Consider the following 20583-nt stretch of genomic DNA (forward strand, 5'->3'; position numbering starts at 1 on the left):
CTTTTATATATCAATGACATTGTCAGTAGATTGCAAGGGATATTCAGTTGTTTGTGGATGATGCAAAGCTGGGAAGGGTTATTAGTAATAATGCAGATGTGATGGCCCTGCAAGAGGATTCCAATAAGCTAGACAGATTAGCAAATGAATAGGGGGTGTCAGTTTAATGCAGCAAAATGTAAGTTCTTGAGGTGTGGGACACATCGATGGGATGCTGCATACTCTTTGGGAGGAGTTAAACTGGAAGAAGTAGGAGAGACACGAGATCTGGGGTTGATGATTGATAGAGAACTGAAATTTAGGGGACATATTGCAAAGTTAGTAAAGGTACCACAGAGGATTGCTGCAATAATGAGAAGGACACTGACCTGCAGAGATAAAATGGTTATCATTCAGTATAAGACTCTGATCAGACCACACTTAGACTGTTGTTCTGAGATCTGGTCCCAGGATTTGATGGGGATAAATTAACTGTGGAAAGGGTACAGAGGTGGATAACAAAGATGGTTTCAGGACTGTACAATGTTACTTATGAGGATCAGCTGAGGGAATGTGGACTGCAGAGTTTGGTGGATAGAAGGAGAGGCGATATGATAGAGACTTTTAACCTGTTGAGCAGTGGTTACAGGGTTGACACTGGGCAGTTCCTTCGCTTGGTTGAACAGCGGAAAGGAGTGATGACAAGAGGCCATCCCTGGAAGTTACGAAAGGAAACTGTGAGCAAGAGGGTGAGGAGTGGTTTCTTTGCACAGAGGGCGGTTGAACCATGGAATGCATTGCTTGATGGGGTGTTGAGAACGAGAACGGTCAATACGTTTAAGGAGTGGTATGATAGACTTTGTGTTTCCTAGGAGGAACCCCTCCTCGATGAGTCTTGATAGATTTGTGTTTCTTAGAAAAGACCTCCCACGATGAGTCTTTTGACTCAATGGAGCAATGAATAAAATAATAATATTGTTTAATGTGAGGAAGTTACTAAGATACAACCTCTGTTTATCATAGCCATGCTCTCTTATGATGTATTGATTCAGTGTCCATCTATTCCTGTATCTACAGTAAATGCTGCCACCTTTTAATGGAATTCCTTTAATCGGTAAAATCCAAAAGAAAAAGTAAAGCCAGAATGATCTTAATTTACCATCATTTCTTAAAACTTAAAGAAAGCACTATAAAATTGACTCTTAATTTCACTAAAGTGTTAATACTAAGTGGTGCTATAATACTAAATGTGTTAATGTTGATACTAAATGTTAATATGAGGATTAAGTATTAATTCTCATAATGAACTAAAGTAGTTAATACATATTAATGAATATTTGAATTTTTATAGAAACATATGTTGATGATTGTAAATAAATATGGAACAGAGTCCAAATAGGACTCTGTTCCATATTTATTTACATTTTCCTAATTTAATAATTACAACAAAAAAAAAAAAACTTTATTATTTTAATTTGTGTTTAGGTACCATTTCCCAAGTATTCAAGAATTAGGAGAAGACCTGTATGCTGTTCTAGACTTTTTCAAGTAAGTATTTTGTTTCAGAAACCAAAAACCATTTTAGTTTCTGGATTTATCATGATTCAGACAGAACTGCTAAATATTCTCCGAATAAAGAAGTATGTAGTTTTGTATACCATAGCTTTTCATATAGATTTCACATGTTCAAAAAATGAAACTATCTGGAATCGCAACACTTTTAGATTACTATGACTAATTCTTAATAACTGATTATTAGTAATAATCATCAATATTTCATTTTCAAATATTGCATTTGAAACACTACACTGAGCATAAAGATGGAGGTTGAGGTGAGAGCATGTGTAGGCAGGAAAGGAATGGGATGACCAGGAATCAAGAGGAAACAGTTGGAATTGAAAAGAGTTCTAAAATGAAGAAGCAGAAAGGGAAATGGCCCCAGTCGATCATGGAGAGATCACATCAAGTGAGTGGTATCAGTGGAACTAGCTGTTCATCCAGAAATGAGCTGTTGTGTTTGTATACAAATGCTAGAAGTATAAGAAACAAGGCAGATGAAATGGTTGCACTAATTGCGTCTGTTCACCCAAAGATTGTCAGAATAAGTGAGACATGGTTGGAAGAGGAACATCCTGACAGGAAAAGAGATGGAAAGGTATGTTGTGTTTCGTGAGGATAGAAGGGGTTAAAAGGGAGGGGGAGTGCTATTGATAATAGAGAAAGAGTTATGTCCATACAGGGTAGAGATGCAAGAGGGAAATGGGGCCAGTGGTTTTGAGGCAGTATGGTGTGAGATAGAGGTGAATAGAATCAAATACTTGGTGGGATGTTGTTATAGACCTGGTAATGTGGATGGTGGTGATAGTGAAATGTATAGTTAAATAAGCCAAGCAAATAAGAAAAGGGTGGTCATTATGGGTGATTTTAATTATGGCAATAGACTGGAATGATAAGATAGCAACTGGAAGTAAAGAAAATGAGTTTCTTGAGTTTTTGAGGGATAACTACCTCAGACAGCATTTAACAGAGGGCACACGAGGATTAAGGGTCTTGGATTTGGTCATCTCATCAGAGGATGTAATTATAAATTAAGTGTTAAATCATCCACCAGTTGGTGAGAGTGACCATGAGGTGATTACCTGGGTGGTTGCCAGCAGTGCGATGACCCCTGTGAGAAGAGGGTATATGTGGAATTACGGGGGGGGGGGGTGATTATGAAGAGCTCGGGAGACAGCTTGCAGGTGTCGTGGAATGAGGAGTTAGCTGGAAAAGAGATCAATGAAGCTTGGGGGATTTTCAAAACTATCTAGTAGATGCAATGTCTAAATGTTTTAAAAGAGGAATACCGTGAGTAGACATATCTATACAAATTAATAATGGAAAACTCACATACAAAGATTATTTAATAGTATAATTTTCGCCTGTGTGTCACAGGCATCTTCAGTACATTTTAAGCTCAAATTAAACAATAACTGACAATTCCAAAAACCGCCACCTAAGTAGCTGGTGAAAGATAACTAAAAAGGTAAATACATTTCCAAATTAAAAAAAAAAAAAATTATACAATAAAAAGTTAGGAAAGATTAGATGATTTATAAAGTACTATCTCCCATAAAGGGGATAGAGGTATGCCGTCGGATCTATTTAAGTTAGGAGAATGAAGTAAAGTTTCACATGTTTCTTTATAAAGGCATTCCATGAGGAACTGACTTTTGTGAAGGACAAAAGTCGGTTCATCCAGAAGAACACCAATCTTATATTGAATACTTTAAATCTGAAAAGTCTGGACTTGCTGAACATGCCATCTTCACTAGTCATAGAGTTCATTGGAGAAAGACAAGAGTCCTTCACAAGAGTTGGTTCCTCATGGAACGCCTTTATAAAGAAACATGTGACACTTTACTTCATTCTCCTAACTTAAATAGATCCGATGGCTTATATCTATTCCCTTTATGGGCGATAGTACTTTATAATCAGCTAATCTTTCCTAACTTTTTATTGTATACATTTTTTTTTTTTTGTTAGGAAATTTATTGACCTTTTTAGTTATCTTACACAAGCTACTTATGTGGCGCTTTTGGAATTTCAATTATTGTTTAATTTGAGCTGAAAATGTACTGAAAATGCCTGTTTACTATTATTATACTATTAAATAATTTTTGTATGTGAGTTTCCCGTTATTAATTTTGTATCGAAATGTCTAAATGTATTCCAAGGGTGAGAAGGTTAAATAAGGTAGGTGTGAGATGGATGAATAAAGAGATTAAGCATGCGATACAGAGAAAAAGGGCATTGTGGAGGCAGCATAAGAGAAGTGGAAATAACCATTTTCATGAGGTCTACAAACACCAGGCAAGGAGGGTGACTTAGTTGGTGAGAGTAGTTAAAGAGAGGTATGGACAGCAGTTAGCTAATGAAGCCAAAAAAGAATCCTAGGGAGTTCTTTCGATATGTAGCCAGCAAAAGAAAGAATGATTATGGAAGGATGACATTGATTGGAGAAAATGGTATAAAGACAGCTGTTGCAGAATGTGTGGTGGAGATACTTAATGAGCAGTTCATAAAGATCTTTCAATCTTGTGAATGTGACTTCATAGAGAGATTGAGAGCAGTTGATGATGGGGAGGAGAGATTGACTGTAAGTGAGCAAGAGGTGTTTGGGGAGTTGTGTAAACTAGATGTAAATAAGGCTGTGGGACTTGATAATATATCACCACATATTCTGAAGGAATGTGCCAGGGAGTTGGCATCTGTCTTGACATATTTTTTTAATATGAGTTTTCCACTTGGTCAAGTTCCTAAGGAGTGGAAGGAGAGCAAGATTGTGCCACTTCAAATCAAACTCAAGCATCAAACTATAGGCCTATCTGTGTGTCAGGTGTTGTAATTAAGTTGTTGGAGAAGCTTGTGAGAACTAGGATCCAGAGTTAGGTTGACAACAATGGTAAAAAAAATCTTGCCGATTATGTTGCCATCTATGTTCGAGGCCAAGAACTTTTCAGACCACCCTCGTATATGGGAAATATATGAAAACTGCATATCCCCACTTATGAGACTACAAGATTGAAACCAGTCTGGGTAGTGATGCTTTGCATTATGGGATACTAAAGCAGTTGATGTGAGGTTATCATCCTCTATATATTTCACACTAGATGCTACCCACACACTTTGTTTACATACACTTGGATAATTTCTCTGCAAGTTTAATTTCTTACCAAGGAAGAAGATGTTCTACTCTGATACTAATGTAAGAGTGCAAAAGAATTGAAATGAAAGATAATGAAAAGAAGTGGCAAATGATTCAAGAGCATCATCGTATGGGGATTCTATTATAAAATGTGTGGTAGATGAGAGAGTGCAAGGTTTGTTTCCCAGGGGGGGGATGAACAGGATGATTAATGCTTGCTTTCTTTGCATTCTTTAGCTCTTTCTTTCACTCCATCATTCACTCACTGCACTACAATTTTGCTTCATCTTCTATCCTCCCCCATTCATGATATCTTACACATCACATGTTACTTTGCCTACAATTATTTTTGTGTCTATTATTGTCATTGTTGTCATTTTAAACATCTCCTTAATCTCATCAATTAGTTTTAAAACATTTTGTTTTTAACCTTTTCAATACAGATATTTAAGTAATACTTAGCCATCTAAAATAGCCTGCATCATCTAAAGTGATTAATGATGATTTTATTCTTGCTGTATTTATCCTTAGGGTTAAATATGTAGTAACTTTTGGTGAAGGAGCAGGTGCAAATATCTTGGCTCGATTTGCAGTAAGTAATCTGTAATTTTTGTTTCCCTCTTTTCAGTATTTCATGTATATGAACCCAAGGTGGGAAGTTTATATCACTTTTTTTTATTTGTTTATTAAGCTTGGATTATAATGTGTATCTTTCCTTGTCATGAATGTTTGGAATCAGTTATACTGTATTATTTAATAATGAAGATTACTAAATTTTGAGTGATTGTTAATAAGATAATAAATGATAAGTATATTAGCAATGAACATGTTTCTATGTTTATTATTATACATGCTTGCATCATTATAGTCTCTAAAACGATTCAACTATCAATTATAATTGAACTCTGAGCAAAAAAAAAAAACAACAACTATTTTTCCTTATCATGAGCAGATTTTTTATCAGTGTCATTAACTCATTTACGTTGATTTGATTTTCCTTCGATTGGAAAAGAATGGAGCTTGATTCTTTTTGTCACGAGAGGAATCTTTAAATGTACTTTTTCAATTGAAGATGAGTTAGCTCATCTCATGTGGAGGTAGCAGGGTTTTTTCATCCTGCATACAGGCAAATCTGCCAGAGAATACACAGAATTTACAGGCTAAAAATATCAACCTACCAGTATCAACTCCCCTCTGTGGAGTGGGGTGTCCACTTGCAATATAAGTCCTTGAAGGTGTCACATAATAGTATTTTAAATAAAATTGTTAAAATAGTATTCCATTTTTGAAGGTATGTTGTGTAAAATGTGCAAAAGTCTTGTCCATAACTTATTAGCAAATCATTCTAAATCTCTGGCCAGAGACAGATTTTATTGAAATTTGGAATACTTACAAAAAGTATGTTGATCCCTTCCAGTTTTTGTTTCACTCAAACATTATGACATAAGGATGTCAACTATGAAAATTACAAGGTGCTAGTAAATAGTTAAATATTATGTAGAAAACTAAGCATGAAAATGAAAAGAAATTGGCTCTGTAAACTAACCCAAAAGAATTCTCTTATGCTGCAAGAATATAAAGAATGAATGTGAAAGAACAACTACTGAATGCAGGTAACTGATGCAAAAGAAATTTTTCAACTAATGAGTGCCCATTTTTCCAAGAACTATCAGACTGATTTATAGAACTAAGGTGTATTATTATTATAATGATTCAGACCTCCATGGAGTCAAAAGACTCATCATGGAAGGTCCTTCCTAGAAAACAAAGTCTATCATACCACTCCTTGAACTCATTGACCATTTGTGCTCTCACCACTATCAGGCAATGCTTTCCACGGTTCAACCATCCTCCATGCAAAGAAATCACTCCTCATCCTCTTGCTCACAGCTTCCTTTCATAACTTCCAGGGATCGCCCTTGTCCTTACTCCTTCCCCCCTGTTCCACCAAGCAAAAGAACTCCCCAGTGTCAACCCTATAATTTTCTCTCAACCGTTTAAGTCTCAGTCATCTCTTCTTCTATCTACCAAACTCTGCAGTCTGCATTCCCTCAGCTGATCCTCATAACCAACATTGTATAGTCCTTTAATAAATTTAGTTTAATCCTTTATCCTAGTGTGAGCAAACAAAGTTTGCGCCTGAAAGTATCTTCAAGATTGGGGTTAGGTGGTACAACACTGGTCAACTCGTTGCAAAGGTGGAGCAAGCTCACAACACTCCTATCTCAGTATCTCCCATAATGCAAAACACATCTCCTTGTGGATATGTATAATGTTATGCATTAAAGGGTGGGCCACTACCCAGACTAGTTTCGACCTTTATTGAGGTCTCTTCAGTGGGAGCTAGGTCCAAGTGGAGATACCAGGCAGAAGCATTAGCAAGGTCATCTCTACCTATAGGAGTTGCCAAACGGTGTGCCACCTTTTTTATTAAATTACTCTGGATTTAGAGAAAGATGTTGAAAGTTTATTTTTCACTTGGTTAGAGTATAATAAATTTAGTTTAATCCTTTATCCAAGTGTGAGCAAACAAAGTTTGCACCTGAAAGTATCTTCAGGACTGGAGTAAGGTGGTACAACACCGGGAAACTTGTTGCAATGGTATCTCCACTCGCGCCTGGCTCCCACTGAAGAGACCTCAATAAAGGTCGAAACTAGTCTGGGTAGTGGCCCTCCCCTTAATGCATAACATTATACATATCTGCAAGGAGATGTGTTTTGCATTATGGGAGATACTGAGATAGGAGTGTTGTGAGCTTGCTCCACCTTTGCAACGAGTTGCCCGGTGTTGTACCACCTTACCCCAGTCCTGAAGATACTTTCAGGTGCAAACTTTGTTTGTTCACACTTGGATAAAGGATTAAACTAAATTTATTATAGTCTAACCAAGTGAAATATAAACTTTCAACATTGTATAGTCCTGAAACCATCTTTATCTGCCTCTGTACCCTTTCCACAGTTAATTTATCGCTTTCAAAACTTGGGGACCAAATTCGAGAACAATATTCCAAGTGTAGTGTGATCAGAGCTTTATACGATGGAATGACAATTCTTTTATCTCTGCAGGTCAGCATCCTTCTCAGTATTGTAACATTCCTCTGGGTTGTTTCAATACTGAGCTGAAACACAAACTTGTCGATAATTTGACACTTCCAGTCTGCTACCACCCTTATGCAATTGCACTACCTTGCCTTTCTTCCATTCCTTGGATACCTATCCCATATCAAGACTCATTGAAAAGTCAGGTCAACAGAGCTGTTAATTCTTTAGCATATTCTCTCAACACCCTGAATACTGAATTTGTATTCAGCAATTAGTACTGATATCAGAATGGATGCTAAAAACATGTTTAGCGGAACATTCTGGCTGTACCTTTGACCAGACTGTAATTTGAATCACAGAACAGGTGAAATTCCATAGGAGTGAAAAGAATGTATGATGATTCCATTGCATATGAGTGGTGCAAAGATTTATCTATCAACCTACAGTATCTCTGAAGTGGTGGAGGTGAAGAATTTGGAAAAATTAGTAAGGGCTAACATACAGAAATTTGTTTACAGATAATCTATACTTTGCAAAGAACAACATGGGTTTACTAAGGGAAGATCATGTTTGAGCAACTTGCTCCCAATTTATAATGTTATCCTTGAGTTAAACAATGGTAATGAATGCACTATGATACTTTTGGACTTTGCTAAAGCTTTTGACAGGATACAGCATGGAAGCTGTTGCATAAGTTGGAGGATATGAGATTGGATTATAAACCCTTTTGTGTGGAGAAGAGGATGGTCGATTGACTGATACCAAAAAGTGGTATATGGGAGTTGAGTGAGTCTGTAAAATTTAAGGTGACCAGTGGTGCATCTCAGAGATAAACTGTTGGTTTATTATTATTATTACCCCTTGACCTCATGGAGTCAAAGACTCATCTGGGAGGTCCCTTTATCATATACACACATCTCATCATACCGTGCCTTAAACACACTCAAACTCCTTGCAGACACCACAGTCTCAGGCAAGGCATTCCAATCATTCACAACTCTGCACGAAAAAAAACCTGCCTCTCACTCCCCTACTCACACCCTCTTTATAGTTTCCAGGGATGACCTCTGGTTCTCCCCTGATCTCCCACTATTCTCTGTAGAACTTCTCCACCATTGATCTTATAACAACCCTTTACAAACTTGTAGGTCTCTATCATATCTCCCCCTCTTCCTCCTCTCCACCAGACTCTGCAAATTGCATCTTCTCAATCTGTCTTCATACTCGACATTACAGAGGTCAGAAACTACCTTAGTTAGTCGCCTTTGGATCCTTTCCAACATCTGTTCATCCCTCTTTATATCCTTGGATGTAAAGAGGGATTAAAGTTTCCCAAATTTTGGGAAACTTTAATTATCAGAAATCCCTCTTTACATCCCAGGCCACCTGCAAATGCCCATAGAGAGCGCACCACCTAGATAGGACTTTAGTTTCACTTTGTATTGTATTTGTGTGTGTGTTGTTACAAAAAGTTTTTGTAATCCCCAAAGATGTCTCTGTGACGGAGACGAAATATTGGAAGAGTATTAAAATTAGTTTTAATCCTTTCTCAGTGCTGTTAATATTCCATTAAACCTCTAACATTAATAATAATAATTATTATTATTATTATATTGGTGGGATTATGTAGAAGAAATTGCAAAAGTCCACACTGGACTATTGTGCATAATATCCAGTGTGGTCTCCTGGTTTCTTTGGTCATTCAGATACAGTGGAGAGATGGGGGGGGGGGAGAGAAAGAGAGAGGGAGAATGCAAAGACTAACGTTACAGATGATATCAGGACTGTAGAATGTAGATTGAGGATAGATTGAGAATTTGCACTACAGAGACTAACGAGCCATACTGGCCAATGGAATTTTTCATTTTATGGAGAGTGGGAAGAGAAATAGAGAGCATCCATGGAAGTTGAGAATGAATATATTATTATTATTATTCAGGCCTCCATGGAGTCAAAAGACTCATCGTGGGAGGTCCTTCCTAAGAAATACCAAGTCTATCAAGACTCATCGAGGGGAGGCCCCCCCCTAAGAAACACAAAGTCTATCATACCACTCCTTAAACCCATTGACCATTCTCACTCTCGCCACTTCATCAGGCAATGCATTCCATGGTTCAACCACCCTCCATGCAAAGAAACCACTCCTCACCCTCTTGCTCATGGTTTCCTTTCGTAACTTCCAAGGATGTCCTCTTGTCATCACTCCTTCCCGCTGTTCAACCAAGCGAAAGAACTCCCCAGTGTCAACCCTGTAACCACCTTTCAACAATTTAAAAGTCTCAATCATATCACCTCTCCTTCTTCTATCCACCAAACTCTGCAGTCCACATTCCCTCAGCTGATCCTCATAAGTAACATTGTACAGTCCTGAAACCATCTTTGTTATCCACCTTTGTACCCTTTCCACAGTTAATTTATCCCCATCAAATCCTGAGGACCAAATCTGAGAACAATAGTCTAAGTGTGGTCTGATCAGAGTCTTATGCAACGGAACGATAACCCTTTTATCTCTGCAGGTCAGTGTCCTTCTCATTATTGCAGCAATCCTCTGTGTTATCTTCACCACCTTTGTCCCCTAAATTTCAGATTTCTTGATATAGTTAAGGAGGTGAGAACTAGATTGTTTTTCCTTTCATAGGGCATGTGTGATTGGAAGGTTTACCTTTGGTGGTGAGTACAAGTAATGTGAATGTATTCAAGAAAAGGTATGATGGTGTAGATGATATGTGGCCTCCCTCAGTGAATCCTTGACTTCCTGGAAGTCTCTGGTAATAATAATATGAGGAGGATCTGAAAGTTCCAATAAACACCTAGAATAAAAATGATATTAAAGCAACTGATATACAAGAAAGAACATACTAGTAGCAGAGTTATGAAGGTGACTTATGTTTTTATATTCTTATATCCTTGTATGTTCTTTCTTGTGGTTATATCAGTTGCCTTATACCCTCCTATATATATAAAAAAAAATTAAATTAACTTGGTCTGCCACACAGCACTAATGTACTATAAATTTACAGCTTTTCATGGATGTGTCACATAAAAAAATGACAGTTAATATTCAGAATTGCTTTAAAAGTTATTGAACCATTTTGGTTCTGATTTCAGTTGCACTATTTCTTGTAACCAATTCAGGCAAAACAAAATTGTGAAAGAATGAAAAGAAACTGGCTGCCAAAAGAATTCTACTGTTATGCCTCGTGTACAATAATAGAACTGTTATACTTGCCTTAACATTATCTATTTGCTTAACAATAGAATTGTTGTCTGGATTTAGTACATAAACCAGAATGGATTATTATTATTATTGTCTGACCTCCATGGAGTCTTTCATTGGAGGAGGTACACACTGTTGCACACAATGCTTATCCACCCATGCCTTAAACTGATTCAATCTGTCCACATTCACAACACTCAGGTAATGCATTCCACTCACCAGCCAATCTCATATGGAGGTAGAGGGTTTTTTTCACCAAGAAACTGATATTTCATCCCTCAGAATAGGCAAACTGTCCCCATTACTGGTGTATGCAACTTTTGACGTATTTTTCAGATTTTTACAAAAATATCATTATCTGATAGTTCCTTGACATCATTTTTATTATTATTACTTACTTTACTTAACACCTCCACGGAGTCCAAAGACTCATCGAGGGAGGCATCTAATCTAAAACTCTGTCTCCACCACTCATCAATCCACCAACTAGCGAATCACAACTACACCAATGCCATCTACTGCCCACCACCACCACTAGTATTTTCACAGACAATCACAAACATCCATGCCCATGGCGGGATTTGAGCCTGCAGCCTTTTGGCTAGAGAGTGGATACGCTAACCACTTGGCCCAGCAGGCCCACAATTTGATAAAAACAGTGGAAATATTGATAACTGGCAATTTAGTTTTAATTAATATAATACTACATTGCACATAAACCATCATAAGATATATTAAGGCTATTATCATCATTATTATAATAATTTGATCTGTTTTTGCAAAAATCTCATTGGATGCTGTTGTGTCTTGCCCCAGTTGCTGGTTTGTAATCCAGCAAAATGTTATTTACTCAATAAATTATTTATTTCATTTTTCTGGTGTTGATTATACTGTAAAACATCATTATGAATTATTATGTCATAATATAACAGTTATGTTATCTTATGAAATAACAAAAAGCAGTAATTAATAACATTCTTATTTCCAAATTTTTTTTTTCCTTGAATGGTTTATATTAATTCAACTCTTTGATAATGCATTATTTAGTCAAGTGTTATTTCTCATATTAATGTGAAACTTTGTTTTCTCACATTTTATTTTATTTATAAAAATGTTTAATTAATAGAATTATTTTATTGTTATTATTATTATATTAGATGGCATATCCAGATCGTGTGTTGGGTAACATTCTTCTCCACTGTACATCAACTGTCGCTGGCATTATGGAATATTTCAATGATAAGGTGAGATTTATATTATTACAATTTTATATTTTTATTTTCAGTTCAAAAACGTATTACCAAATTACTTAACCAAATTTATTTTTATGAATAAAGAATTTCTTTTTGTCTTGTCTAATTTGATAAATTTGTGGCAAGGAGACTTGCCTACAGATTTACCAAGAGTCGGACATGATGATTAAATCATCATCAATATCAAATTTAGGCAGTTCTTTGCAGATTAAAAAAAAAAAAAAAAAAAAAGCTTCCATTACTGAAGCCACTAACCAGGTGCAATCAGTATTCAGCATAAACATTGGAAACTCAAATTATCATCATTACTGGACCACCAAAGAGTCAAGGGATCATTGCTGGAGTTTCACTCTAGGTCCTAGAAAGTTGATCAGATTGAACAATAATTGCTCCATTACTGAGCTCTGCAGAACCCCACTTGTTACCTTCCTCTTCCCTGATATTCCCCAAAATACAATTACAACAATTCTTTGATATCTATCAAATGCAGGCCTGGTTGGCTGAGTGGTTAATGGATCTGCTCTCTAGCCAATAGACCACAGGTTCAAATCCTATGATGAACATGAATGTTTGTGATTGTTTTTAAGTGAGAAATGAATTGCACTGCCTGTGTAAGACCATTGCAATGCTTGGAGCTATGAAGTGGCTTGAGAAAGTTCCATGTTTGATCTTCAGAGCAAAGTTTCTGAGTTATGAAAAAATAAATTAAAAAAATACAAAAAAAAAAAAAATCAAATCCATAGTCCACTAAATCCATGGTTGATTTACTAAAACTTAAGTTTCAAATTTAGTTATTTAAATATGCTATGAGTATGGATATGAATTTATTATTATTATTATTATTATTATTATTATGGGCAACTCCAAGGAGTCCATAGACTCATCGAGGGAGGCCCTAACATCATGTCAAGAACAACTATTCGACATTCGAACAGTATCTATCATACTTGCCTTGAGCTCATTTACAGTCATGGTACCCACAACAGACTCTGGAAGCTTATTCCACTCATTCACCAATCTCCAAGTAAAAAACCTAGCTCTAACACTCTTGCCCAGCTTCCATGGATGGCCCCTAGTCCTCCACCACCGGTCCTGTTCTCAAAAATATCCTCTGAATTAATCCTATAGAAACCTTTCAGTAATTTGAATGTCTCAATCATATCATCCCTTTTCTTCCTATCTCTTTTTCTGCAACAAATTTATGCAACCCACAAATCTGCAACCTGTTCTCGTAAGGTTCATTCCATAGACCTGCTATCATCTTGGTCACTCTTCTCTGGATCCCGTCTACCTCCTCCCCCATCAAGAAGAAACCCTGGAACCCATATCTGGGCACAGTAACCTAGATGTCAAAGGCTCGATACATAGGAACAATAACCTGTTTGTCTCTGCTTGTTAAAGTATTTTTCAGCAACCAGAGGAGCCGATTTAGCCACTTTTGTGATGTGTCCTCTAAACTTCAACTCCCTGTCCACCAACACTCCCAAGTCCCTGGCCTTGTCAATCTCCTGGAGCACAGTTCCACCAATGTGATATACTGCTGCCAATCTTTTCACCCCAAAATGCATAACCTTACATTTTGCCACATTAAATTGACATCATTCTCCTTAGCCCAGTCCTCCAAACTATCCAAATCATCCAGCAAAATTTTGACATCCTGTGCACTCACTATTGCTCTACCCAACTTTGCATCATCAGCAAACAAATGAAATGTTCCTCTCAGATCCTTTCCTGTATCGTTAATGAATAAATGAAATGGTAGTGGTCCAAGAACAGAACCCTACAGCACACTGCTAGTCACAGGCCGTCTTTTGGACTCTACTCCTGAATAAACCAATCTCTGATATCTCTCCATCAACCACCCTCCTATCAATCTCACCAACCCTATATCCATCCCCATATGGTGCAGTTTACTGATTAGAATTCCATGTGGTATCCTGTCAAAGGCCATAGCAAGGTCCACTAGAATCACTGTAAAAACCCATTACCCTTATCCAGTTCAGCCGTCTCTGTGTTATAAAATGTGAGCAAGTTACTGAGGTATGATCTACCCTTCACAAAACCATGCTATCCCCCCCATACAGTATTCCATTTTCATCTATCCAATCCTGTATTTTCCTCTTGACTATTTTCTCCAAGACCGTGACAACGATTCCTGATATGCTGATCGGTTGGTAATTTACAACAGCAGTCTTGGAGCCTCCTTTATGCAGTGGAACTATTTTCCCCTCTTTCCACCCCCTTGGGACTAACCCAAACCCGAGAGTCAAATTAAACAAAATGGTCAAGGGCACTGAATTTCTTTATCCGCTTCACATACGACACTAGCTGGTATACCATCCAATCCCACAGATGTATTGACATTGAGGTTTTGTAATAGACTATTCACCTCCACTTCATTCACCACGATTCCCATATAATCTGTTGGTTCTTTAATTCTTGCAATGTCACCACCTGGATGATATACTCTTGCAAAGTGCTCGCTCAGTAATTCAACTATATCAACTGATTCAGTTACCTCCCTACTATCGGCATTCCATAAAATCATTCTGCCTTATACATTTTTTCTTTTACTTGTAGCATATCGAAAAAACTATTTGGGATCCTCTTTAGCTTGCATGGCTAATTCCCTTTCATAATCCGCCTTTGCTTTTCTTACCACACTCGTTATCCTTATGACCTGTGCTTTATACCGTTCATGTGCCTGCAGGTTACCTTTCTCTTTAAATTCCCTCCAGAGTTGTTTCTTTTTTTGCAGCTCAAGCTTAATGGTGTTATTCATCCATTTAACTGCTACTTGATTTACTATTCGGACGCTAGGTATACAGTCAGCCATTACCTCTTGCAAATGCTCCTTAACCACCTCCCATACACTAACAACATCCAGCCGTTACAGTTTTACATGCCATGGCATTGAACCAAGCAATTTCCTAAGCTTGTCATACTTACCAGCCCAGTACTTACACATTTACCCCATCTCAATTGAAAATTCTACACATTTATCAGGCTCCCAGGTCAAGACCTTATGATCACCAATTGGTGGCAACATGGTCATATTCATGACAGTTACTCATATGCAATTACTAGGTCAAGCACTCTCAAACCCCTAGTGTTTTCCATTACAGGAAATATCCCTTAATAACTGCATAAAATCCACTTCCTTCCTCCCATGTGTCCTCTCCTCCTTCCAATCAGTGTTACCTTAGTTGATATCTCCCATAATAATTACCCTCCTTCCATTCATTTCTTCTATTTGCTTATGTATACTATCTCCACCATCTATTCCATCACCTGGTCTATAGCAGCACATTGTATATTTTGTTCCACTAGCCTCAATCTCACACCAAATAGCCTCAAATGTTCTCTTTTCTCTATCCTGTAGTTCAACTTCTATTCTCCTTGGCTGTAGCTCATCAGCTATCATCAATAACACTCCTCGCCCTATTTTATTCTCCCTGTCACTCCTGAACACACCATACCCCTCACATTCTATCCCACTTGCTATATCATCTTCTGTCAGGCATGCTTCACTAATGCATATGACCTGTGGCCTGGAAGTGCCAACCAAGGCCAAAAATTCTTCCTTCTTGTTCCTAATACTTCTGGCATTAGTATACATGAATTGCAGAAGCCCATTTGTCCCATCCCTATTTTGATGCCTTATACTAACTATCCCATTCTGATTTGTTGTCCTTCATACTTGCTCGGGCATATTACACACATTCATACACTCAACTGTCTCCCTAATGTCTGCATATCTACTCCCCCCCCCCTTAATAACTCTAGTTTCCCTGATTCTACACATCCACTTCCACTTCATTCAACAACATCTTTTCAAGTCTCCATACACCAAATCCATTCAAATGCAAACCATCCATCTTATATAAATCCTTTCGCCCATCAAACTCACTCCACACGTCCAGAAATTCCACACCACTCCTCCTGCATAAACCACGCATAAAGTCATTAGCAATTATGGCCCTCCTTCTATACTCTTCACTGTCATACCGTTAGAAACAGACTCACCATCCTAACGCTCTCACTCTTCTCTTTTGCTACCTCAAGTAATTCCTTCAAGTCCTCTCTCATAGCCATTTTGTCTCCTTTCAAATCATTCATTCCTGCTACTACTGTCAATTCTTTCACCCTCTGCTTTTGCATTCTAATAGACTCACTTACATCCTTAATGTTTGCACCATGTTGGTATGATTTTGTCAAACTCTCATCAATCACACCTCTTACTAAAGAATCTCTATACAATGCTCTCTCTTTCATTTTGTTTACACTCACGATCATACTCTTATTTTTCGCATCATACTTTTGCCGTTTATTAGTTGGTACGCTTGGTAAACATTTTTGCAAATGCTCCAGCTGCCGATTCGCCCTATGTATTGCTCCGCGTAACCATGCGATCTCACTCATTGCATCTATTTCATCATTTTTATTATCTGGTACTACCTCGCAAATATCACTATTCATACCTCTCATATCACTATTTTCTACATTCTGACTTTCAACATATCGCTCTCACAACCTGAAACATACTTTAAATCCTCACTTTCCTTACACTTTATGCTCACATTCACTACACTATCATTGTCTAACCAGACTCCAATTGCTCTCCTCAAAGCATACATCTCACAAACTGTGCATTGAATAAACTCCTTTATATATTAAAATTTTTGAATAAAGATAGTGATCTGGACGCCATTGTTTTCCTTCTTATTGGTGCCATGTGCACGCTATCAGTTGTATCTATCGAATTACTAACTGAAATAACTACGAAAACACACAAAAATTACACAAACATGCTAAGATATGAAAAGTAAACAATACTACATAAGATTCGAGCAAATTTACCAATTATTACTTAAAATAATACTTATCTTTTCAGGAGCACTCTACATACACTACACACCATATAGCCCTCTAGCGGCCAAAAATTTTATGATAGTTGATTAAAAAAAAAAAAAATTCCTGTTCCTTTAATTGCTATTTGAATATTAGCAAAAGATGTAAGGACTAGATTTTTTGCTTGGAAAGCAGTAAATGATTGGAATGAGTTGCCAAAGATGGTTACAAGTGCTTTATCAGTGAATAAGATGGGATATGATAGGCATTGTGTCAATAATGGTAGGTTTAAACCTACCAAGTTCAGTAGTGTCAAACTAGTAAGCCAGTATGTATATCAAGTATAGTAGTGAAAGTGTTAGAGATGCTGGTTAGAGATACAAAATATAAGCCTAGATTGATGAGAATGGAAATCTATTGTGAGAATAGCATGCTTTTGTAACTTGGTTAAGTTTTATAATAGGGTGACTAGTGTATTGGACTGGGGAGATGCTTATGAAGTGATTATTTGGATTTTGCTAAAGCCATTTGATTGAGTACCACATGATAAGCTACTTTTAAAATTAAGCAGGATAGGAATGAATAGTTATTTGGTAGCTTGTTTACAAGACTAGTCAAGTTATGAACTTTGGCCACAGAAGATGGAATGAAGTTTACAACATTAGAGAAAATTTACTTCAGGAGGCAAGAGATCTGGGAATCTTGGTGGATAGGGAACTGAAGTTCAGGGGACACACAGCAAATGTTGCAAGGGTTACCCAAGAATTGCTGTTACTATGATTACTATAGTACTCAAGTATCTCTTGGAATCAGAAGACTCATTGCAAGAGACTCGCAATAATCTTTATATACACAATACCTATTATACTTCTTAAATGCATTCGTTTAAGGATTGGTATGACTCAACTATTTCTGGCAGTCCATTCCACTCATTCTCCAAGCAAAACATCCTGCTAACTACTCTCACACAACTTCTAGAGGTGAAGGAAAAAGGAAAAACTGACACAAAGGAAATTTGTACTTTGTGTTGATCTTATAAAATAACTTAAGTTTCTATCATGTCTTCTCTGTTTTGCCTATCAGCTAAACTTTGTAACCCAAACACCTTCAACTTTCCCTCATAGAGAGCATTCCACAGACCTATCGCCACTTTAGTTGCTCATCCCTAAATCCTCTCCACTCCCTGCACCCTAAGAAGCCCAGGCAACCAAATCTGTGCACAGTACTCAAGATGTGGCTGAATTATATTCTTATAAAGAGGAACAATAACCTCCCTATAGCCAGCTTGGTTGGCTGATTGGTTAGCGTATCTGCTCTTCAGCCAAGAGGCTGCAGTTCAAATCTCACCAAGAGCATGAATGTTTGTGATTGTCCTACTAATCAGATGCATTTCCATTTCTTTCTTTCTTTCACTGCAGATTCCAAATTGCTCATTGGAATATATATCACTTGCCTTTAGTTGAGCACAAAATATTTTCATGTGTTCATTTTCATGTTTCATGTTCAAATATTTTCAAAGGCTCAATATATCACACTGTACTTCAATTATTAGCTTCACAGTTCCGTATCCTTGGAAAGTAATTCAAAATGCATATAAAAATTTTTATAAGATTTGAGAACTTAACTCAGTAGTTTATGAAACCCCTTTGGCTCTACTTTCTAGCATTCCTCTTACCAAATGACAGCTGTTCTAAAAAACAACTATTGCGCATGTCCTTTGTTGAGATTCAAGAAAAACTTGAGTGATTACAGGCTACCATTGCTACAGCACTTACATTACACAGCAATACTAACATATGAATACTATTGTAACAAAAGCTTAGAAATGATATACATACAACATTTTTGTACTATTCCTTAAGGATTACAATATATGATAAGCAAGTTTACTACTTATAACTACAATTAAATTATTTTATCTCGCTACTGGTTAACCACATGGCTACTCCGATAATACTAACCATATAGCTGCATTACTAAATGACAGATCATAAATGATAGATATATCTGTCATTTAGTAATGGCAGATATAACTTTTAGATTATCTTATCGTATTTAAAAAAAAAAATTATTTCTCATTAAATAAAATTCTCACCAAACATACAAAAATTGCAAAAAAACTAACATAACATTTGAGATTTTTACATAACCAAGTCAAAAAACTTTCCAGTTTCTGATTCAGAGAATTTCATTAACATGGCAATATACAATTTTTATTATACTTCATACATACATATAATTTTTATTATTATACAATACTATTTTTATATGGAATATATGATATCTGCAGTGATTTAACTTGGGTATCTTCCTGGGTCTAGATCTGAATAATGAGACCTCAAAAATGCTTGCATAAGGTTTGAACAGGCCATGTATGGACTACTGTTCATAGTGTTGCCTGTTTTTTTTAGGGGGATGAGGATGTATTGGAGAGGGTCTAAAAAAGGTGTACTAAGTTAGTGTCATGTCTATGGAATGTCAGATATGAGGAGAGATTGAGAGAATGCAACTTATAGAGCCTTGTGAATAGAAGAGGGGGATATGATTAAGACATAAGTTGTTGAGGGAAGTTTATTTTCCACTTGGTTAGACTATAATAAATTTAGTTTAATCCTTTATCCAAGTGTAAGCAAACAAAGTTTGATCCTGAAGTATCTTTAGGACTGAGGCAACTCATAGCAAAGTTGGGCCAAGCTCTCATCACTCCTTGTCTTAGTATCTCCCATAATGCAAAGCACATCTCCTTGCAGACATGTACAATGCTATGCATTAAGGGAAGGGCCACTACCCAGACCGGTTTCGACTTTTATTGAGGTCTCGTCAGTGGGAGCCAGACACAGAAGTGGTGAAGGCAGAAGCAGTTGAGAGTTCATATTTACTTATACGAGTTGCCAAAAGGTGTACCACCTTATTATTAAATTACTCTGAATTTAGAGAAAGATGTTGGAAGTTTATTTTCCACTTGGTTAGACTATAATAAATTTTAGTTTAATCCTTTATCCAAGTGTAAGCAAACAAAGTTTGCTCCTGAAGTATCTTCAGGACTGAAGCAGCTCGTAGCAAAGGTGGAACAAGCTCTCATCACTCCTTGTCTTAGTATCTCCCATAATGCAAAGCACATTTCCTTGTGGACATGTATAATGCTATGCATTAAGGGAAAGGCCACTACCCAGACCGGTTTCGACCTTTATTGAGGTCTCGTCAGTGTAAGCCAGATCCAGAAGTAGTGATAGTAAGGCAAAAATAATGGAGAAGTCATATTTAATATTTACATATACGAGTTGCCATACTGTTGGGAGGGGTGTGTGTGGGGGGGGGGGCTGGTGGTGGATATATCCGCCTGTCTGTGGGGAAAGGGTTGTAAACTTGAGAATGCCAAGGATCCAATCAGGTTGGGGTGTAATTAAGGTGTCTAGGAAGGGGAGATTTTTTTTCCTCCAAGGTGAATTGTATCCTGGGGTACTGGGTATTAAGATGTGTTAGGAAAGTGTTGCACCTCAGAGCCATTTGGCCAAGTGTAGAACACTACATCATAATATAACCAAACTGTAGGT

General features: G+C 37.1%; 1 protein-coding gene across 2 annotated transcripts in view; it reads left to right on the forward strand.

Annotated features, from left to right (window-relative positions):
- Positions 1-20583, forward strand: part of LOC150095196 (uncharacterized protein ZK1073.1-like) — a 347623-nt gene that overhangs the window by 144571 nt on the left and 182469 nt on the right. For both annotated transcript variants that reach the window (XM_090410330.1, XM_090410331.1), the window contains exons 5-7: positions 1465-1527; positions 5198-5258; positions 12083-12169. In XM_090410330.1, the coding sequence (XP_090266456.1) occupies positions 1465-1527; positions 5198-5258; positions 12083-12169 (211 nt within the window). The remainder of the gene's footprint in view (positions 1-1464; positions 1528-5197; positions 5259-12082; positions 12170-20583) is intronic.

Source organism: Typopeltis vanoorti, chromosome 20 (genome assembly GCF_054136105.1).
Source record: "Typopeltis vanoorti isolate ZY-2024b chromosome 20, IOZ_Tvanoo_1.0, whole genome shotgun sequence".
Taxonomy (NCBI): domain Eukaryota; kingdom Metazoa; phylum Arthropoda; class Arachnida; order Uropygi; family Thelyphonidae; genus Typopeltis; species Typopeltis vanoorti.